At 35.0% G+C, this 22,070-nt stretch overlaps 3 protein-coding genes across 7 annotated transcripts; all 3 read left to right on the forward strand.

The window, feature by feature from the left end:
* Positions 1-1,489: 1,489 nt before the first annotated feature.
* On the forward strand, positions 1,490-9,450 carry LOC115995142 (transmembrane and coiled-coil domain-containing protein 4). The gene is made up of 15 exons (XM_031119583.1): positions 1,490-1,886; positions 2,504-2,585; positions 2,838-3,329; positions 3,671-3,842; positions 3,946-4,098; positions 4,851-4,948; positions 5,175-5,266; positions 6,116-6,186; positions 6,283-6,418; positions 6,839-6,898; positions 7,008-7,090; positions 7,171-7,247; positions 7,354-7,424; positions 8,801-8,858; positions 8,946-9,450. The coding sequence occupies exons 1-15, from the start codon at positions 1,654-1,656 to the stop codon at positions 9,066-9,068; spliced, it is 2,001 nt and encodes a 666-aa protein (XP_030975443.1). The 5' UTR covers positions 1,490-1,653; the 3' UTR covers positions 9,069-9,450.
* Positions 9,451-10,481: 1,031 nt separating this feature from the next.
* Positions 10,482-14,969, forward strand: LOC115994547. Of its 4 annotated transcripts, none has more exons than XM_031118749.1 (5): positions 10,482-10,820; positions 12,472-12,650; positions 12,779-12,854; positions 14,262-14,334; positions 14,445-14,969. In XM_031118749.1, the coding sequence occupies exons 1-5, from the start codon at positions 10,658-10,660 to the stop codon at positions 14,563-14,565; spliced, it is 612 nt and encodes a 203-aa protein (XP_030974609.1). In that variant the 5' UTR covers positions 10,482-10,657; the 3' UTR covers positions 14,566-14,969. The 4 variants fall into 4 exon arrangements, with proteins under 4 accessions (XP_030974609.1, XP_030974611.1, XP_030974612.1 ...); XM_031118751.1 differs by having other exon boundaries at positions 14,265-14,334; XM_031118752.1 differs by having other exon boundaries at positions 10,493-10,820; positions 12,475-12,650; positions 14,265-14,334.
* Positions 14,970-16,027: 1,058 nt separating this feature from the next.
* LOC115994546 (protein FMP32, mitochondrial) lies at positions 16,028-19,440 on the forward strand. Of its 2 annotated transcripts, none has more exons than XM_031118747.1 (8): positions 16,028-16,401; positions 16,642-16,958; positions 17,173-17,304; positions 17,484-17,543; positions 18,654-18,730; positions 18,834-18,890; positions 19,010-19,076; positions 19,177-19,440. In XM_031118747.1, the coding sequence occupies exons 2-8, from the start codon at positions 16,722-16,724 to the stop codon at positions 19,294-19,296; spliced, it is 750 nt and encodes a 249-aa protein (XP_030974607.1). In that variant the 5' UTR covers positions 16,028-16,401; positions 16,642-16,721; the 3' UTR covers positions 19,297-19,440. The 2 variants fall into 2 exon arrangements, with proteins under 2 accessions (XP_030974607.1, XP_030974608.1); XM_031118748.1 differs by having other exon boundaries at positions 16,042-16,401; positions 16,647-16,958.
* The last annotated feature ends 2,630 nt before the right edge of the window (positions 19,441-22,070 follow it).

Genomic DNA, 22,070 nt, shown 5'->3' on the forward strand with positions numbered 1-22,070 from the left:
GGCTTTTTGTGACTACTTAGACTGAAGATGGGTAATGGGCGTCACTGCTTGTATCAGCCAATATATGTCCAACCTTATTTATGGCCGTACTATAGGCGGTGTATAAAGGGGACATGTAATGTTACATAGAAACATTGCTCATGAACTTGATGCTGAAGACTGTTGTTGTTTATTTATTTGTTAATTACGAATTATATGCCTCTCCGTATTTTTGGTTCATCTCTCATTGTTTTTGTTGATTGCAGGGATCTTCTATGATCTAGAAAAAGGATTGATTACATTAATTTTAGTCAGTCGTGTTCAAGGAAGCTAAGTCAATGTGTTGATCAGCTGGTGTCAAAGGTTGATGTGATGTGGACCGTTACTTGAAAGCAAGTTTATCTTTTGCTTTTTTGTACCATACATTTTTATGGAACGGGATGTCTCACATCACATGCATGCCCTTTCGTTGTACTTAAGCGTTATGTTGAGTTATAAATGTGCTCTATTTAAGGAAAGAAAAAGGATGTATATACTATATATAACACTAATCTATTTCTCAATCACCCTCAGGTCTAAATCAACCACTTGTGTTGAGTACAGAAGAGTAAAAGGGTTCATTAAAAAAGAAGAGTAAAAGGGTTATTCCTGTTTGGTAATGTTGTTTTAATAACGTTATTTAAGCGTTGTGAAAATACGTGTGGATGAAAAAGTGTTGTGAAAATATATATTATATTGTTTAAATAATAAAAGTTATTGTTTAAACAATACAACTAAACAGGCCAGTGTTTAAAACACGTCTATTGCATGTAATTTTTTTTTTTAGATAAAAACATCTATTGCATGAAATGGTTAGTCACATACCACGCTTAACGCCAAAAGAAGAGACACAGATATGAATTCTGTTGCAGAGCCGGCAATTCAATTCCTTTTGTTGTTGTTGTTGTTGTGTTTTTTTTTTTTCCTAATAATAATATAGTCATGTAGTTTGATTTGTTGATACTTTTTTATGTTTCCAAATAAAATATTCAAAATTCAAATATTTTCTCTCTAAAAAAAAAGTTCACATCTTTCGTTTTAAAATTATTGAATTATTTAAAAAGAGAAAAAAAAAAGTTGCAAATTCAACAATTCTGGCAACAAGTTTTTTTTCTTGTGATTTACTATTAACAATTTAACATTACCTTAAAAAATTATTGTGTCTAATCCTTAAAACTTACAAACAATTGATCCCACTCCTCAGGACTAATTTACATAGTAATCAAGAGGTATTTACCCTGACGAATTAAACATAAAAACTTAATTAAATATAAACTATTTATCACTTTTTTAACCTATAATTTTTATTATTGTTATTATTATTATTATTATTATTTTTCCCATCTCTAGGCTTATTGTTTTCTTTTTCACTATTCTTTTCTGCCTGCACGGCTTTATGGCTAATAATCTTTTCTAAAAAGAAAAAAGGCTAATAATTAATAATAATAACAATAAGGTTACGTGTGAGTCGTTTCAAGTTTTTTGACATTGACTGGGCAAAAACAAAACCGAAACGGCATGGTTTTCAATCGCTTCCAAGAAAGAATTGTTCTCTTCTCAATTACAGCTTCCACAAAATGCTAGTATATATTTAACGTCAGCTTCGAATTTCCGACCTTCTAACTTCAGAGTAATATGGCAACGACGTCGTATTTGACGCCGACGCAAAGCTACGCAGCGGGAGCGTTGTTCGGACTCGCTCTTCACCAAGCCCAGATCCACCAGACCAACCCGCTGGGCTTGTTTGACCCAACCGATGATGACCGAACCAAAACCAGTGATAGCAGCAGTAGTAGTAACGACGCGGTCTCCGAGGACCCGGGGCTTTGGGTCCACCAAAACTCGGGTCTGCTCCGACCCGTTTTCAAGTGAGTTCAGTTTCTTCTTTCTTCAATCTAATGTCAACTTTGGAATATAATGTTATGACTCTCTGTTGAAACAACAATCGCAGTTTGGGGACATGTAATGTAAATCCTATATATGAGTCTATGACCATGTGGTAATTGGGTTGGGTTTTACTTTTGATTCTTACTATTAATTTATTTTGCAAGTAAATCAATGTCAATGGTATTGGTATTAGTTTTTTTTTTTGGGAAGTGATAGTTGATTTTGTAATAGAGAGTATGAATTAAGAAAGAATAGAAATGAGGAAAGTGATACATGTTGTGACTCTCTTTTTTGTTTATAACAATTGCATTTTGGGGACATGTAATGTAAATCCTGGAATTTTTACTCTTGATAGAACAAGATAATGCAACCTTTACTTTTATGTTAATTTGGGATTTTTTTTTTTGGGAATGTTGATATTGTAACGGAGAGTATGACTTAAGATAGAATGGATAGGAGGAAAATGATACATGCGACCGACTTTAACTAATTTGTTGATGATCCATAGCCGACCCAGGAAATTTGGGACTGAGGCTTTGTTGTTGTTGTTGTAGAGGCATGAGCATTGATTTTTGAATGTTGACCTTGTTATGAATAGGTTTTTAGAGATCAGCTCTAATGCATGGTATGGACTTGAGGAAACTGCTGGGACTTCTTCAGCTAACCATCATGTTGGAGCAGTATGTGGTTTGATTTCTTGCATCATGCTCCCCTCTCATAGGCATGCATACATACATACATGAATGTAAAAAACTTGTTTGAGGTTTTTCTGTATGATGCTTGATGTTTAGAAAGCGGATTTTTTCTATTTCAATTAAGAATTCCTTTGTGAGGCTATTTGTTGTATTTGAATTAGGTTCGTATTTACATAGTTATGTTATTTGATTTGTTAGCTCTGTCTTCTTTGTACTTAAGATTTCATTTTGTCACAGTTCTTGAGGTTACTTGCAGAAGAAAGTGGTGAAAATTCTTCTCAAAGGGAAGAACAGGAACTTGCTTTGTCAACAGCTGTCGATGTTACTGCACGTAGCATGGAAGAAGATTCTGAATCTTCCAAGTCTAAGAGGGAAAAGCTTCGTGAATATGAACATGAATGTCGTGAGAAATTTTCCACTGCTGAAGTGCAATCAAACTTGGAAGCAGAAGATGTGCACTTGTTGCAGGAGACAGATAGTAATACGTTTGAAATTAAAGATGCAGATCATGCGTTAATGAGTAAAATGACTGAGAAGCCAATTGAGGAGGTAACAATGCTCAGTTATCGGAGGAAAGTTACCGTTCTCTATGTGCTTCTTTCAGCTTGTCTGGCAGATACAAGTGATGACAACAAAAAGAGTAACCGACAAAGAAAGGGCTATGATGCTCGACATCGTGTGGCTTTACGCTTGCTGGCAACTTGGTTTGATATCAAATGGACAAAAATGGTTTGTGTACTCAAACTCTTGGTACTCTTTTGGTCATTGTGAATGTGGATGAGAATTTTGTTGGTATTAGGTCCTATGATGGATGAGGAAAAGATTTCTCAACTCCCCCTTATGTTCTAGTGATATAAGTCAAAATATCTTCTAACATTCAGTGGAAATCACCATTGAGATGCATTCCCTTCTTTTTTCCTCTGTCATTTTATCACTTCTAATTGTACTTGTAGGCGTGTGATTAAGTGTGTGTGTATATATATATTAAACCTAATTGTAATTTTTCTTCTTTTTAGTTAAAGATCATGTTTTATATTTTGACCTCGTTAAGGGAATTTTTTGTGTTGCAGGAAGCAATTGAGATAATGGTTGCTTGCTCTGCAATGGCTTTAGCAAAAGAGGGAGAATCCAAGAGAGAAGAAGAAAAACAACCTTCAAAAAACAAATGGGCTAAATGGAAGCGAGGTGGTATCATTGGTGCGGCTGCAGTAACTGGAGGAGCCTTGATGGCAATTACTGGTGGTATGGAGCCTCAAATTTGTTTTTCATAAAAATTTCCACTTGAGAAACACTCTTCTTGTGGTTCTTGTGGTTGACTTCTCAGTTTCATTTTCAATATTAACAGGATTAGCTGCCCCAGCAATTGCTGCAGGACTTAGTGCCCTAGCTCCAACATTAGGGACTCTGATCCCTGTGATTGGGGCTGGTGGGTTTGCGGCAGCTGCAAGTGCTGCAGGAACTGTTGCTGGTTCAGTTGCTGTTGCTGCATCATTTGGAGGTGAACACTTGATTACATTCCATAGTTTAATCTTCTCAAATGATCTTATAAATCTGTTTTCCCTTTTAAAGGGCAAAATAGATGTTTTTGGTGTGTCCAATGTGTTTGATCTGTGATTATTTTATGCAGCAGTATATGATTGGGCTGTTCTTTTTATGTCTCTATATGTCTTATGAGGGTCTTTTGTTTAACTTGGATGTGGCTCCTCAGAAATGACCTTGCTAGTCTAATTAACTAACATTTCTATAAGATGAATGCTATCTTTTGATTGAGTTATGAGGGTGATCCTGTTATACCTTTCTTACTGCATGATAATTAAAGTGTGTTCAACTGAATGATCACATAGAATAGTTTAAAAAGCAGATTTCATAGAGAAGTCCACAATTGTGCTGGCAGTTAGGGTTATATAGCAAGTCCTTATGTGGTCTTTTAGTTGTTAAAAGGGGTTTTGACTAAAAGTGTCTGTCAGATTTTCAAGTTTTCATTATAGTTAGCTTTCACTAACTTGAAAAAGAGTCATGCATACCCATTAACACCAACCAAATCCTCAAGATGATGGTGTAAAACTTTTTACACCAGGATGCTCTTTGCAATTTATGTTGCAAGTTAATGTCGAATTCCTTTATTCACTATCATGATACTTTAGTCAATAGTTCTATCAGTAAAACAGTTCTATTTTGTCCAGAAATATATACATAAGTGATATTTTGCTTATTTGATGGAGAACTCATCAATGTCTCCATTCAAAACAGCGGCTGGTGCTGGACTTACAGGGACCAAAATGGCTAGAAGAGTTGGAAGCGTTGATGAATTTGAATTCAAAGCTATAGGAGAAAACCATAATCAAGGCGTGAGTTTTTGTAGCTTCTATTTTATATTTCATGGAAGCATTTCATTTTTCCTTGAGGCATACTTTCAGTAATTTATTTTATTTTGTAAAAAAACCTTTCAGTCTGAGGACTATCTTTATGGTTTTTGTATTTTATGATTTTCTCTGTTTCTCTCACCCTCTTCCCATCTTGTTAACATTACATATGTCTAATTTATGGACTCAAAAAATTGAACTTTTATATCAGAGGCTAGCAGTTGAGATCTTGGTCTCGGGATTTGTTTTTGATGAGGAAGATTTTGTAAGGCCTTGGGAAGGACAAAATGATAACTTAGAAAGGTATTTATATCTTTGCTACTTTCCAATTCCTGACATTACATTGTGTTTACTTTATCACTGAAATGGTTAAAACTTAAAAGTAAAGTCTTAAATTCTCTGCCATTCTGCCATTTGCTTCTTTAACAAGACAGAGAGAGGCCCGCCGAAATTTCATTCTCAAATAGGTGATTGTCGAGAGACAGTTGGGCAACAATGGAAGATGAATAAAGAAAATGAGAAAAGAACAGCAAACATTTTTTTTTTTGGTGCATAATGAAACACGGGGATATTATTTTACTTTACTTCTCTCTTTTATTTTCACTTCTGAGAAGAGGACCAAAGAGAAAGTAAATGCTCATTTGTATCCCAGTTAACCATTTATAGGGTGATTCTAAATTTCTAATGCATTTCAAGTGGTTGATGTATGTCTCTAATAGCTCTTTCTCTTGACACTGTTTTCATTGTAGTTCAATGTTCCACCTATGTGAGATTTATCAGAAATTTGTTCTCTAATTTATTTGAGGGTTTTTCATGAGTATTGGATCGGCTAAACTAAAAAAGAAAGTAATAGAACGTTATTATTTTTTCTTCAGTTTTTCATTCTTCAGTTTTTATGAACTATGCTAGTATCATCTATGAACTCTTATCACTCATGGTGTGATAGAACGTTATTATTTTTTCTTTTTTGGGAGTGGAAGATATGATGACAATGTGATATGAATTTAATGGAACTGCTATACTTATTTTATCTACCTTCTGTATCTTATCTTTCTTCTGTTGATAATTTTCCATTAAAAAGTAATAATTTGGATGCTTGTCATAACAAAATTTACAAATTTGATATTTCTTATGACCTTGGCAAATGCTTAGCTATGTGTTGCAGTGGGAGTCTAAGAATCTAATTGCAGTGAGCACTGCAATTCAGGATTGGCTTACTTCAGGTACTTGCTTTTGAACTCTTGGCTACTGTTAAATTAAGTTATAATTGCAATCATAAGAAGCATGTACGATGTTGATGTTGCTGCTGCATACTGTAGGCCTTGCATTGCAGATGATGAAGCAAGGTGCAATGCTGACTGTGTTAAGCACACTCGTAACAGCATTGGCTTGGCCAGCAGCGCTACTTGCCGCAACTGACTTTATAGATAGCAAGTGGACAATTGCTGTTGACAGGTATACTTTTCCACTCTTAACTATAAGTGGAACGGAACTCTTAGATGGGAAGAGGGGAAAAACTTCTTCTGGTTCCATTTTCATTTGAATTGCAAGCACGTGGTTTTTGGAGTGAGGGTTTCCATATTTCTGCATCCTGAATAAGGTAGCGTAGGTAGAAGTTTGTAAAGGAGGATGCTTGCAGCTGTAGTGATAAATCTGGTTTTTGGACTTAATTTTGTAGGAATATATTGGAATTGATAGAGCTAGTAAGAAGACTGGGGGAATACTATAGGGAAACCTAGTGCTGAGTGAGAGCATACAAAAAAATGCATCTTAACAGCAAAAGATAAAACAATGTTTTTCAGAATTTTCACATATTGAACATGTTATTTCTTATGCGATTTTCTACATGCGGCTATATATTTTGTCATTTTCTAGATCGGACAAAGCAGGGAAGCTGCTTGCCGAAGTGTTATTAAGTGGATTGCAAGGCAACAGGTATGTCAAGTCATAACTTGGCAATACTATTCTTAAACCAATGTCTTCAAAAATTTCAGAGAGATCAATCTTCTTAATTCTATTGTTGGTTTTTCTATAAATCTTTCAGGCCTGTGACACTAGTAGGTTACTCACTTGGAGCACGAGTAATTTTCAAGTGTCTCCAGTTTTTGGCTGAGACTGAACGTGATGGTAAAAAGTACAAATTACTCTTCACATATTTTGTGGATTTGCTAGAGTGATCTTAATGCTCCTCTTCTGAATATTGGCAGCTGAACTTGTAGAGAGAGTTGTTCTTCTAGGAGCACCCATCTCCATTAATGATGAGAACTGGGAAGCTGCTAGAAAGGTGATTGGAATTCACTTGACTTTTTTTTTTTTTTTTTCAAGCGGATCTTTATTTAGTACACACTCTTATTTGAGGAAGTCCTCTATCACCTCATGCTGTGTTGCAGATGGTGGCTGGAAGATTTGTGAATGCTTATTCCAAAAATGATTGGATGCTTGGAGTTGCTTTCCGTGCTAGGTATGTATGCATCATGGACAATGCACTATGGTATAGTCATATCTGGTCTGCAAAATGCACTATGGTATAATTATACCAGATTTACAAAATGCAGCTATTTGCTATAGATGTACATGAGGTCATCTATGGGCCACAACTATTATAGTCCATATATCTCTCTGTTTGGTGATTCTATCTGCCAAGTTAGTGAACTTGGAACAACTTTATCTTAGCAAGCAAGTGCTCCAGTGGCTTTAATGAACCAACCCAATCCAATCCTGTTCTATGCTTGCTTTTGAAGTTATTCATGTATTTTATATGAAATGCCTGGAGTCATGTGCCCACCAAAGGAGATAATAGAATTCTAATTTTGAAAAATAACATCATTTCTTCCCAATTGTTCAGGGGAGTCTCAGTGATTGTGACCTTTCTGCGTGTACTTCTTGTAATTTCAACCCCCTCCAAAAAAAAAAAAAAAATGCACATGCACATGTGCGTGTGTTTGTGTATGTCTCCCAGCCTGTGGTAGCATAGGGGCAAATACTTATGTTGTGTGTCTCATTGTAACTCTCTATGTCATGCCTCAGTCTTTTCTTCAAAATGGTCCAGCACTCTACTGCATGTTCCCCAATTTTGGAAAGTTGGTTTTGCTTTCTGTTCATTGCAGATTGACATAATCTAAATTTTGGACAGTTCTCCCTGAGTAGTTTTAGTTCTGGAAAGTAAAGGTGAAATTATACACTATTTCTTTGGAAATATAGACAATGAGAAGATACCCCTTTAAAATGTTTTATGTCTCCAAAATGAGCCAACCTATGTGAAGCAAACTACCAAACCTGAGTCAGCACCTCAAGCTGAAACTAAATCTGTTTCAGCCTCTGCTTGAACTTCAATGTAACTGCTTGACAATGATTAGGATTATGATCCTAAGAGGATGTTGATTTTCCTAGAGCCTTGTGGCTCAGTGGTATTTCCCAGTCTCCTTTATGAAATAACTAGGTTTGAAATCCCCTTCCCCTCTTGTTTTAAGGGGAAATAAGGATGTTGATTTGACCTATGATTTTTGTGACCGTTTAGGACTGTTGTGTTTCATTCTCAGGAGATGGGTGATCATTGGATATTTTAAATAGGTGCTTCATTGGATGTATACTACATATGCCACATGTTTTGGAAAACTTGAATTTGATTTAACTCCCTGTATGTTTTGATTGTAGTGTCCCATATTTTACTCTACGTTGTAATTTTTTTATATATGTCTAGTTAGCGCAATAAAGCATTACTAGAATTAGCCCTTAAAATAGAGCTGTTGTTAGCTGCAGGCTGCAGCTTGATTATTATGTGGAGAGGTTACTATTGAGATCTTCCTTCCACATAAACTAACAATTATTTTTGGACAGTTTACTTACTCAAGGATTAGCAGGAATTCAACCAATCAATATTCCGGGGATTGAGAATGTAAGTTGTTTCATTTCTTGTGTTGGCCATCACACTTTGTCATCCGGGGTTCAGTTTTTCACAATGTCACCTTGTTTGGCTTTGCAGGTTGACGTAACTGATCTCATTGAAGGTCACTCTTCCTATTTATGGGCTACACAGCTAGTCCTGGACCAGCTTGAGCTGGATACATATTATCCTGTTTTCAGGAGTACTACTTGCAAACAATAGAGATTTTTTTGAATTTGCATTTCGGATTCTACTTTTGTCCACTCCTGCAGCTGGTATTGTGATATCCCTATCATTTCCTTTCTAGCTGATGGAAGTGTAGCACTTGTACGGAGTACCTCAGGTGGATCAAAGCATATTAAGTCGCTCAACTTAGAGCTTCTTGGCTAGTTGATATTTCACCCTTTTTCCTTGCATTTGTATATACACCCAAGTGTAATTAATGTTTGATAGGAGGCTGAAAATGTATTGCAGTCTGGTTCATATTTATTTATATTACCATCTTGATCTGGGTGAATAACTCCTTCTCTTCGATTTGGAAAAATATATTGCTTCCTATACAAGTCTAAACCAATTGATATAGACTTCCAATCCACTATACTTGGGGATGAAGAGACTTTTTTTATTTATTATATTATATTATATTATTTAAATATAATGTTCTCTATCAGTGATAGACTCCCTAATTCTCTGATTATAGCAACACATGATTAATTCTTCTAAAATTTTGTTCTCAATGCAATTTTCGCTTGTAGTCTTGGAAAGACATAGGGCTTGCTTGGTAAGAGATTTCTAGTAACGTTGTTTAAGTTTTGTAGAAATATGTGTGGATGAAAAAGTGTGTGAAAATGCGTGTTATGGTGTTTTTTTTTTTTTTTGAGAATCTCGTGTTATAGTGTTTAAATAACAATTTTTGTTGTTTAAACACCATCACCAAACGGGACCATAATTTCTCATAGGGGCAAGGCAAATGGATACTTACAGTGAAGATTGAGTGAAAGTTATTCATTAATAATGAACCAGATGGAGGCAAAGAAAAATCATTATATGGAAAACACTTCACCTAATAAAAATTGATCAATGTAATTGTAGCTGTTATCTATTTTAAGCTTTCATGAATGGAATCTAAATTGGTATGGAAGAAAATTCTTCTGAACCGTTATGTAATTATTAATAAAACTATCCAAGTGTCACATAACTTATTTAATGGGACCCTTCAAACTCCTCCTATATATTTTCATTGGATTTGAATTTTGAAAATGTAACCGTTAAATTTTATATTTTATATATTTTTTACACGCATGTCAAATTTCGTTTAATTCAGATTATATTTAGGATTCGATTAATAAAATTATTTTTTATGCATAATTTTAAATCACAAAAAACTTGAAATTTAAATATTTGATTGATGACATGGTAATCGATCTTTGATTTTCTTAAAATTTTACAAGCATGGAGCATATAATAAAAACATACAATCTAAGGATTAGATTTTTAAAATTTATATCCAATAATACAATGATAACGTATAAACTTGAAAAGGGAGCATTTCCTATTTAACGAGTTTTAACACTACACAAATGGGAGGAGAATATTGAACTGATTTGTAGGATACCTTGTCGGTTAATGAATTGTGATTTCAGCCATGCACTGTGGGTACGTTCGGTGAAAAAGACAAATGGCTCCCTGACAATACGACATCGCTTTAAACATCGATTCCGCTGAGACTGAGAGAAACAAAAAATGACCGATACAATCCCAAATTAGAGTAAAGAGACAGGAAAGAGAGAGTGAGAGAGAGAGAGAGAGGAATGGATAGGAGTGAAACAGAGAGAGAAGAAGAGCCCGAAAGCCAAAGGAAAGTGAAAGTAGCAAAAGGAAAGTCATGCAAGGGATATTTGTATTTCTCTTCCTCTCTCAAATCCAAAGCTCGCAACCCTCGCTGCATCGGCATCTCTCGCGCCCTCCAACAAGGTCTTTTTTCCTTTATTACTCTTTTCTTTTCTTCATATTTCAAAATCCAATCTAATTTCATAACCAAACAGGTTTTTTTTTTTATTCTGTTTCAATAAAATTTGTCAATTATAGCTGAATTGTGTTTTTGTTAAGCTTTTAAAATTGATAGCGAATCAAATAAAAGCGCATTTTCACAATATAATTCTTGATCAACAGTTGCATCACTATAATTTTTTATTACATAATTTTGTAAGTTGATGTTGATAATCAGGGGCGTAGCCAGGAATTCGTATTTGGGGGGCCAATTTGCAATATTGATAGAAATATCATAATTCATAAATTTATAAATAAAAAATTATCAACTTTAATATATTGTCATATTCTTAAATATTAATGGAAGTACAAAAAGCAGTCTATTTTACCATACACATATACAAAAATTTGCATACTATTATTTTAAGCACCATCAACCCATCATTATCCATAATACTGAAAATTTTCTTAATTTTTAATGAATTATTCAGCTCCTAATTTCAAAATTTTTTAAAAAAATGATGATATGGAAAGAGATAATATATTATCATATAGCAATACAACAAATTGAAGAACTTAATAAACAAAGCATATTCATAAAACTAAATGACCATTATCAGATATATAAAAAGCATAAATCTAAATGCCAATATGATGTTGAAGAAACAAACAAACCTGAAATACTGAGACACAAGAAGAAGCTGGAACTGAAAGCAAATATGGATAGTTTTTTTAGATGAAAGGAGTTTATTTGATTTCTACCCTTATTGAGAAGAGAGGTAATGTGTTTAGAGCAATCAACAATGAGAGTAAATAAACATGAGGCAGTGTAGGCTTGTATCAGCAGGAGAAAAAGTAGTAGTGGTTACTTCTATTTTCTTTGAGAATCCCGTAGGTGGCTTCTTGAGATTGAGAATGATGAAAAAAAAAAAAGAGTAAATTTTTGTTTGAAAATGAGTGGTAAAAGATGATACTTTGAGGGTGTGGATTATTGTCTATTGGATATTTGGATTGTCAACAAATCATTTGGACAATTGGGAGAGCTAACTAGTATTTTATTTGAGGACTTTGGGTTATCTATTGGACTAAGTAGAGATCCTAGAAAGAATTGGGGGGGCCGGTCATTATTTTCTAGGGGGCTATTGCCTTTTACTTATTTTTTGCTATCAGACTCATAGCCTAACAGTAGAAGAAATCAAAATTTTGGGGGGGGGGGGGGGCAAGGGACAACATAGCTCTGCCCCTGATGTTGATGCTGTACTGTATACAATGTAGTCGGGACAAGGACACAGTAAATACAACATCAGTTGAATTTGTAAGTTTCACTTTGTTTTTTAAGTTATCGTAAACTTGATAGTTACAACGGGCGAGGGGGGATATGAACTCTGGAGGTCTCTGTTGGAAACGCCAAACCTAACAAAAATCATTGTTAGGTCTTAAATTCTTTACGATCCCTAAGTACTAACCGGAGTCTGAAACTTTGAGCTATATGTAGCATATTGATCTTGATCCGATTTGTACTGTTAGAACCATGTCAATTTTTGTAAATAGTGTTATTTTTTTATTATTTATTTTGAGGATTGAAATCATGGTATGATAATAATTCATGATACATACTGATATTAACTTTGATTAGCAGTACCTGGCTACATTGTTGGACAAACGGAGACGGAAGCTTCCAAAGAAGGAAGAGATCTTACCGATTTTAATTACGGTTGTGTTGGTTACTCTGTCTATTTGGATAGGATTGGAAAAGACCGTGTAGCTGATAACCAAGGGGCAAAAGCAGAAATGCCAGTCTGTGTTGGCCTTGAGGTTGAATTCTGTGTGTGTGTGTGTGTGTGTTTGTGTGTTCCTCCATTTCAGTATGCGAAAATTTGAAATATTTGTGGTTATTTATAACCTAGAATATAGAATTTTATCTGACAGATGAGTTACTGCAGATTTTGGTGGACAGAAGGCTGTCTGCTGATGAACCTGCTCCAGCTTCTGCTCCTGCTCATATTCATAATAGAGAAGGTAAGGAAAGATTTTGGGTTTACACTTTTTTGATTTGATTGAAATATCTTGGCTGCAGTTTGGTCAAGGTCTCCAAGTAATTTCTGGGTGTTTGGATGCATCTGAGCAATGGTCTAGATGATGGTTGTGTAAAAGAATTACTATATCTTATTTCACTTGTTTGATCGTACTGGTCAAATGAGATGAGATTTCCTTAGTTTTTAAATGTGGGTTTCTTGAACTTTAGTAAGTTTATCACTTAAATAATGCTTTTAAAACCCCCCAAAAAAAAAAAAATTACTGTTTATCAAGTGTGGAGATAGTAAAGGCCTGGTTTTTTTTTTTTTTTTTTTTTTTTTTTTTTTTTTTTGGGGGTGGGAGGGAGGGAGGGGGGATTTCATATTCTCAAAATTTCAGTCTCTTTTTATGAATTGATTTTTTTGAAATCAGTGGTGGGGCAGGATTTGTTTTTAAAATTAATCTCCCCTGTCAAAAGTGAAAATAAACTCCATTCACTTGTATGATCTTCTTAGTTTTTACAATATCACAAGTTCAGTAGTAGTGTGCTGAAAATGCCAGGAGGTTTGTAGCTCAATTAGCACTTCCTGGTGTTTCCAACAATGATGTCTAAGGTTTAAAAAGATTATAGTGTGATGAAAATGTAAAACAACCAACAAAATATTTAGTTGACCATTTGCATATGGCTTTGTTGCCCATGCAACCTGCATAAGTCACCCTTTTTTTTTTGGTATTTTTTTCGTATTTAATTAATTATCATTTTATTCTTCTGTGTTACGAAATTCTTTCTGGTCAAGGTTGTCACCTCAGCAAATGGTAGGCAATGGCAGTCAATTCCTGGCTACCATTGCCTGCCAAGGGCCAAGAACACTGTTTGCCTTTTTCAAATTTGCATTTTCATTCACACTTTTTAAGGACTAAATGTGGAACTAAAATATAACATGCATTGTTTAGTCCAACCGTGGCATCGATCACAATTATTGGTTTTTATTTTTTGGGCTTATTCTCTTTGTTTCTTTAATGATTCATAAGTTAACTAGCAAGAAACATGGTTCATGATAGGTTTCCAGACTTAATAGTCAGTATGGGGTTATAGATAATGCCATATAGGACAGAGAGGATGCTGGGAAGTCTCTTGTTAAGGCATAATTGATAAATATTTCTTGTTTTACTAGTTTCTCTTTGTTATTTTTTGTCTGGTAGTTGCTGGGTATGATAAATAAGCTTTATCATCATCAAGGCTACAACTCTAATATTGTTGCAGAGTGTCTATAAACTAGAGCCTTCTGTTCTCTTTCTTTGCTTTAGAAAATTTCATTTATAGACATTTGCATCTATTTGAGATATTTATGTGTTTATAATTCAACATGTTTACATTTTTGTTTATTATCATTGGGATTTGTTTTCTAGAAGATGGCCGTGAGTTACCTCAGCCTCGAAGACACAGACCAGCTCATTCTGTGGGGGACGATTTCCTTAGCAGGCAAGCATATAATTTAATTTGAGAAGTAATCAATATAAACTGGGACTCAATAATTTCCCAAAGATGTGATGGTTTAATGGACATAATTTGGTTTTTATGAAAAAATGCAGGTTTACAAGGAATGCAAATCTGGTTGCATCAGGGGTGGCTAGGAACGTGCGTAGAGTTGGGAACTCCATAAAGGAGACTCTTGATGATGTTCTATACCCCTATCGAAAGCGGCCAAAGTAAGATGGCTAGTCCTGGAGATATGATGAAAAAAGTAAATCTAGCAGGAATTATCTTTAAAAAAGAATTTGTTCTATGCACTTTCTAGTGCTAGAATTCGATTCCTTTTTAAAATGCCTTCGTCCCCTTTTCGTAACACAAATAGTTTTGAGTGCTAGAGGGGTTTGTATTACTGTTCCTGCACAACAGTTCCATAATCATGGATATTATTGCCTGTTACATTGATAATATTGAGCCCGGGTGGGGAGGAGGGGTGTCAATGTTCTCTCTTGTCTGTTACAATTAGTACTTGTTATCCATGTTGTGCCATACTGAAAATGTTACTGTTCATTGTGTACTATTTTCTGATGAATAAATCAGTGGAATGCTATTGCTTTAAAATAAAAAAAGAAGAAGCATTTATGTTATCCTTAATTGTCTGATAATTACACTACCTATTCAAAACGAGATCCATTAATCCATTGTTTACTTGATGGATAATTTCTGACAGGATATACATAAGATAATTTATTCTCCAGGGGAGTGGTTTGTAGGTGAGGTGAGGTCTTGGCTTGTAATCTGCACTCTGCAGCAACAGAACGTCAGTTATTCTTGATGAATGTTTTTATATGCTAGCTACAAACTTCGTCTTCTTGTAAGGAAATTGAACCTCGGGACTCACAACATTTTGCCACAAGGGCCAAGAGGTTGGTATTGGTCGGTGGGTTGAAAGATGCTCGGCTCCGCTGGACCTGAAATCTCAGTCCACAATGTCAGCTAGGGTACCACTATGTTCTTCCTATGATATTATTATTATAATTCAATAATTATTATGCAGACTTAAACTCTGGACGTCTTGAACTAGAATGCGCTAGTCTCAGTTAGAAATATTTACTAAAAAGTGTTAGTTGAGTTATAAAACTCTAAACTCCTATGTCATCATCTTAGGGATCGGTTTAATCTCTTCCTCCTTGAACCTACTTCCAATTTCCTCGTATTTAACAATGTCAATTGCTCAATGATTGTGGCAAACGACATGAACCATAAACTGTTTGAAAGTAAAACTAAAACAACCAATATCATCAAATCATGGTTTGGTAGGCACATTAACTTAATCATGATATTAATGAATAAAATCTTATTTTCAAATTTAGTATATCCATCCTGGCTAGCTTGCCAAACTCGTTGGAATGTGCTTTCGGTACAAGCACATGGAAACTTAGGCCCGCATTTCTTCTATAATCCTCATAACAGAAAACAATTAGTTTAATCATAGAGAAGCATAGGATTTCCCAAATATAACTCCAACCAACTCCATTTCAACTATTTTCGTCTATACTTTGTTTTAGTTTTATAGTTGAACTGGCATTTCAAAGACGTTAAAATTCAATTTTTTTATTTTTTATTGTTGTAACTATGAAATTAAAAAAAAAAAAAAAACTGCTTTTTAAAATTAAAAATTAGACCGCACATTTTATTATATAGCTTGGGCGGCTGAGAGAGAAATGCTGGATGCACGCTGTTTGGGAGTTGGGACATTATAAAAAGAAGGAAACGTGAAGATTGAGATCTTTCATTATCTTTTTATTTCATTTCTCTTTTTCGGTTGAGCGTCAAACATTTTCGTTGGAAAAAGAAATTCCCTTCGTAGAAGCAACTGCGAAATCTCTTACCAATTCCCGAGAGAGAGAGAGAAAAAAAAAGACGAGCAAGCAATATTATATTAGCTGTTATGAAAATTACAACGAAAAAACGCTCATCAAAGTTCAAAACAAACAAGGACAAACCTTTTCCTGGAAAGTGAAATTTGAAATCTCTCTCTCTCTCGCAGTCTTGCTTGATCTTGAATTGGAAATACAGGTACTACACTATTACCTATCACATTTAACATTTCACTTTATACGCTACTTTTTCTGTTTGGTTGCTAAGAAAAATTGATAAAAAAGAGGAATAAAGTGAAAATTTTAGAATCTTACTTTTTTTTTTAACAATTGTTTCCATAATCTAAATTGAGATTGCGATTTCGATTTCGATGCCTTCGGGATTTGATTTTTCCTACAAAATCTCATTATTGTATTGTATGTGTGATTTGTTTGGTAGTGAAGAAGATTACCGGGACCGAATTTGGGAATTTGGTGGATTTTTCTGGGGCTTGAGAACTTGAATTGTACTGGAATCGAATGGCCGCTGCTGCGGCTTATAGGCGTTGGGGACAATTGGGAACCAATTCGGGGATAAGAGGGTTTGGAGCATCGGATTTGGTGTCTTCTTTGGATAAACCGATATACGATCCCTCAAATATTTGCTTATCGGCTTCAGTTTCGGTTTCGCCAAATAGGCAATTGCATTGTAGACACATTTCTCAGCTTGTGAAATCCAACGGAAAGCGGTTGTTCCTCGTTGACACATTAGCCCTAGTAATTACATTTCACTTGTTCTATTATTTATTTTATTAATCATTGTTTGGATGCTGAGAAAATGCATTGAAGTGAATGAAAATTAATCATTGTTGAATATGGGCACCGTTGTGTACAGTTACGGTTTAGAAACCAATAGGAGATGGGATTGGATGGCAGCTTAGTGCTGCATAATGTTTAATTGTTAGAAAATGACAGGCGACATTGTGTTTAGGTTAGGAGATTAGAAGGGCAAGGCGTGCCATCAAAGCAAGCCGAGGCTATAACGGCTGCTATAACCGAAGTTCTGAATGACAGCGTGGAAAATGTATCTCAGTCATTTGTTTCAAAGGCAGAAATGCAGAAGGTATTTCTTTTTTATTTTCCTATGTGGGTTGATTCCAAAGCTTGTCTGCATTCATCAATTTAATTAACATCAGATGTTTTTAAATGAAGTATGTAAGAACTACTTTTACATGGTCATGATTGCAATCTTTTGTTCTCTTGAATTATAACTTTCTAATTGGTGTTTGTTTTTGTCTGTAGATTGAAATGATTCAAGAATCCAATCTGTCCAAGTTTAAATCCGAAGTTCAAAGCTCACAGGTATTCACTAGTTTTAAATATTAGATGTGGACTTTATGCACTTTTAGGTTTCAGTATGATAGTTACAGCTTTTTCTTTTTCTTCTCACTTATTTGGACAAAGCTAAATGTGAATTTGGTACTCAGTACTTAGTAGGGTTTGGTGAAGTACTTCTAAGATGAATATGAAATGTATTGATTGTGGACAGCTAGAGATTTTGGATGTTGCTACTTTATGCTAAATTATGTTTAGGATGACCATAAGTTCTTTGCATATAAACACTAATTGCTGTCTGCATTTTGTTCTTGAGATTGTGTGCTTATATATGCATACCCGTTGAATCCCCAATAGTACTGTCCATCTACATTGTATTTGGGCTTTTGAGGAATGATGATTTCAAGTAAGAATCTGTTCTGTCTCTTGGCTCCTGTCAAGAATGGAACAGTATGATTCCAGAGGTTCTTCTGTCTGATTTATATGTAGGAGTAGGATAAACATACTACATTTATGTTCAAGATTCATGTAACATTTAATTGCCTCAACAGTGAGGCTTGAGGATTAGAGTTAGGCTGCAGATTAGGTTGAATTCAGTGCCCTTGAAATAGGAATACTTCGATAAAATAATATGAAAAGGCTGTGTACAAGACTCTCACTTCTGTAGGGGTTCTAGGAAAGGAAGTTTTTAGGATTCCTTACCCCCAAAATTTGGAGGTGTTGATTCCTAGACATGAACCTGCAGCACTCATCTGGGCAAAGGACACTTGCCATTGCACCAATGATTTTACTAACCCCCAATTATGGTTCTATAATCTGTGGTGATTTACTTCATTTCATAGGTTTCAGCATGTAAGAAATGCAAAAAAGCTCCACTTTTTTTCTATCCAAGATGAATATGATAATAGTCAGAAGCTAAGAGATGTATATGTATGTAAAGTGTCCTCATTGCCCCTCTAAATTCCTTGAGGATAAGCAAAAAATTTTGGATATTCAGTTTCCACTGACTTGAATTTTTTTTTTTTTTTTTGGATACCTAAAAGGATTGCATTTAATACAAGAAGAAAGATTTACTGTTATTGAAGTTCCCTGCATGATTCTGTGGGTAGTTACTTATCAAAAAAACATACAATGCAGGGACACCACTTTTCTTTGTTGCAACATGAGACCGAGAAACTTCGTAATGATATAGAGAAGATGCGCAGTGAATTGAGGTGTGGTTATGTAGTTATTAAACAATTGATTTTGGTCTGCTGCCATGTGAGTATTTTGTTTGTTCTTGATCTTTATCGTGCAAAGACATTAATTGTGGTGCAGGTATGAGATCGACAAAGTCACTGCTGGGCAGCGGTTGGATTTGAATCTTGAAAGGGGGTAAATAAAGAGACATACTTAAATTTATTTTGTTCTGAGCATAAAGAACATTTATTCTCACTTAAATCTATGTCGCTGTCAGTGATAATTTTTTTAATTTTTAATCTATACTGGTGCAGGAGGATACGGGATGAGCTTGCAAACCAGAATGCTGAAACAAATAACCTCACTAATAAACTTGACAGGGTAAGTGATACAAGTATTGAAAAATGGATTGGTCTCGGTTGATTTTCACCATGGGTTTTTTTTTTTTTTTTGTTAATACATACATTTCATATAATATCAGGAAATTCATGCTTTAAGGGCCCAGTTGGAAGCAGCAAAATATGATGTGATAAAATACTGCATTGGTACTCTTGTTTCCATCTCTGCCGTTGGCCTTGCTGTACTCCGTATTTTGATGTAAACATGATGTATTGTATTGTGTTGTATTGTATTGCAAATCAATGGTGACATACTCAAAACAAGAAAATAATAGTTCATTCTTTTAAAGCTGCTGTTTGTTTGGAAAGTAGGAAAAGAAATAAAGAATCAAAAAAATTGGGAACTAGAAGTGGGGCTAAAACATGTCCCGATATAGCTCAGCTGACGCCTTATCGTTAGTTCCATTCTTTTTGTGTTCTTCCATGGAAGTTTTTGCTTGACTAGTTTGTGCCAGAAACAAGGACTTGACTCAGACGAATTCTGATCAATGGAATACTTTTGCGTATTCAAGAAATGCACCAGGCCTAATACGTTTGCTAAAATGGAAATGAGAGTTTCAGAGAATCCTAAATCTGTCAAGGCCCAACTTTGTTTTTATTTCATGTGATGTAAAGTCGTACAGAGAATTTTTTTTTTTGGGGGGGGGGTGGGGGGTGTGTTTGATCTTGCATGTTTATTCGCCAATTAACTGCAGTAAGTAGCAGAGTTGTCAGCCTTTAATTTTTTATCTGTATATAATTGTTATAAACTTCTTGTAAGTTTGATTTATCATCTGCTAATTCTATCATTACTATTTTTAGCGTGGCGTGATTGTTACCCGCTCAAGTGAAAAAAGTGTGTGAGACAAAGTCTAAATAGTGTTTGTTACCAACCGAAATGGCTTCTTTTTTTAATACCAAAACCGGTATGAAGGAACCTAGGTTCCGTACTGGGTAGAACACCGGATATGTCGTCGAATTTTGGCTCAACGTAGGCTCTGTTGTTGGCTCGACATCTTCACTATCACTAACCTTGAAGCTCATGACCGATACAACTATGCAAGCCCCATCATTGTCCACACCGCTTGGCTCTCCGCTTGCTGCACTGCGTTTGCCATTGACAAGAATCCCTCTCCTTACTGGTTGAGTTGAGCAACATAATCATTGGTACCCTCGAATAACATTGGGCTTAATTGGTGGGTTATTTACGTATAGTTTGACTTATTAATGGACATGTATGTGGCTAACGAAAGTATTCCTTAGGTTAGGATCTTTATGATATAATATATTTTGATTCCTACAAATTTGTGTCCTAGATCAGGTATCTTCTCCCATCCATTACTAGAGGATTCTAGCCTTTTGCCCTTAATTTTTAAAAAATTTAGCAATATGCCTCTATTTCGAAACTATATAGGGATATGCCCCTGTTTCGATACTCGATTATATTAAAATCGAGTTTCAATGAAATACTCGATTCGTAGAAAATCGAGTTATGCCTAATAAAACTAAAACTAAAAAAAAAAAAAAAAAATGCATGGAACTCGATTTTAGGGAAGTCGAGTTCCAAAACGCCGCTATAAGGCTTAAAAACGTCACTATAGGGCTTAAAAAACGCCACTATAGGACCCCCTGAAATTGGTATGGGGCGATCATACTTATTTAAAAAAAAATTGCAGAAAAACACCGCTATAGTGCTTTAAAACGTCACTATAGGGCTTAAAAACGCCACTATAGGGCTCCCTGAATATGGGGCAATCACACTTAAAAAAATTTGCCGGAAAACACCGCTATAGGGATTTAAAATGTCACTATAGGGATTAAAAACGCCACTATAGGGCTCCCTAAATATGGGGCGATCACACTTATAAATTTTTTTTTTTTGCATGGAACTCGATTTCAGTAAGCTCGAGTTCTATGCAATTTTTTTTTTTTTTTAAAAACTTTAATCGGGCATAACTCGATTTTCTACAAATCGAGTATTTAATTGAACTCGATTTTAGGGTAATCGAGTATCGAAACAGGGGCACGCCTCTATATAGTTTGCAAACAGGGGCATATTGCCAATTTAAAAAAAAATTAAGGGTAAAATGCTAGAATCTCCTCCATTACTGTTTTTAGTTTAAGGACATACAAGAAATATTATGATTTATTTACAAAATACTAATTATGAATCAATGTCACTTGTATAATCAATTTATCATTTCTACAAGCACGCCAAAGAAAATTTCTCACTTTGTTCGGAATCTTTGCTGACTAGATTTGCTTTCAAAAAAACACCATGAGGACTTGGATTACTAATGTTCTGATTAGGAGAAAATTTTTCTTTTGCAAGAAAATTATAACCAGACTTAACAGAGTAAACACCCGAAGATACAAAGGGTCAGATCAGCGTATCTTCAATAGAGGTTTAGCTAAGGGGTAAGCTCAACACCAACTCAACTTCTTAGGGAGAAAAGGGGCCATAAACTAGATCACGGTCCTGAAACAAAAGTTGAGTAAATGGTATTGGCTTAATTACCAATCCTTAAGATGCATTAGGAAATATATATATATATATATGTGTGTGTGTGCGCGCGCGCGCGCGCGCACAACACAGGCAGTGTTTGGTTACAACAGAAATTCCTAGATAGAGGCAGAGGAGCTAAGGATAAAATACAACAAAACAGATTATGTGATAACTATAGGAACATTTGAATTTTGAGTAGCATCGTGATCTTTATTTGAATTTTGAGCAGCAACATGATCTTTAGAAAGTGGTTTGGCATTATCTTTAGCCATATCTGAATTCATATCAGCATTTGAATTTTGAGCAGAAACGTGATCTTTAGAAAGTGGCTTGGCATTATCTTTAGCCATATCTGAATCCATATCAGTTATCCTAACAGCCCCCTGTAAGCTAATGGGAGGAGGAATCACCATGAGCTTGGAAGTGAGAAGTGCAAAACGAGTAAAGGATAGTGCCTTTGGGAAAATGTCTGCAACCTTATCAATAGTGGAA

Source organism: Quercus lobata, chromosome 6 (assembly GCF_001633185.2).
Source record: "Quercus lobata isolate SW786 chromosome 6, ValleyOak3.0 Primary Assembly, whole genome shotgun sequence".
Taxonomy (NCBI): domain Eukaryota; kingdom Viridiplantae; phylum Streptophyta; class Magnoliopsida; order Fagales; family Fagaceae; genus Quercus; species Quercus lobata.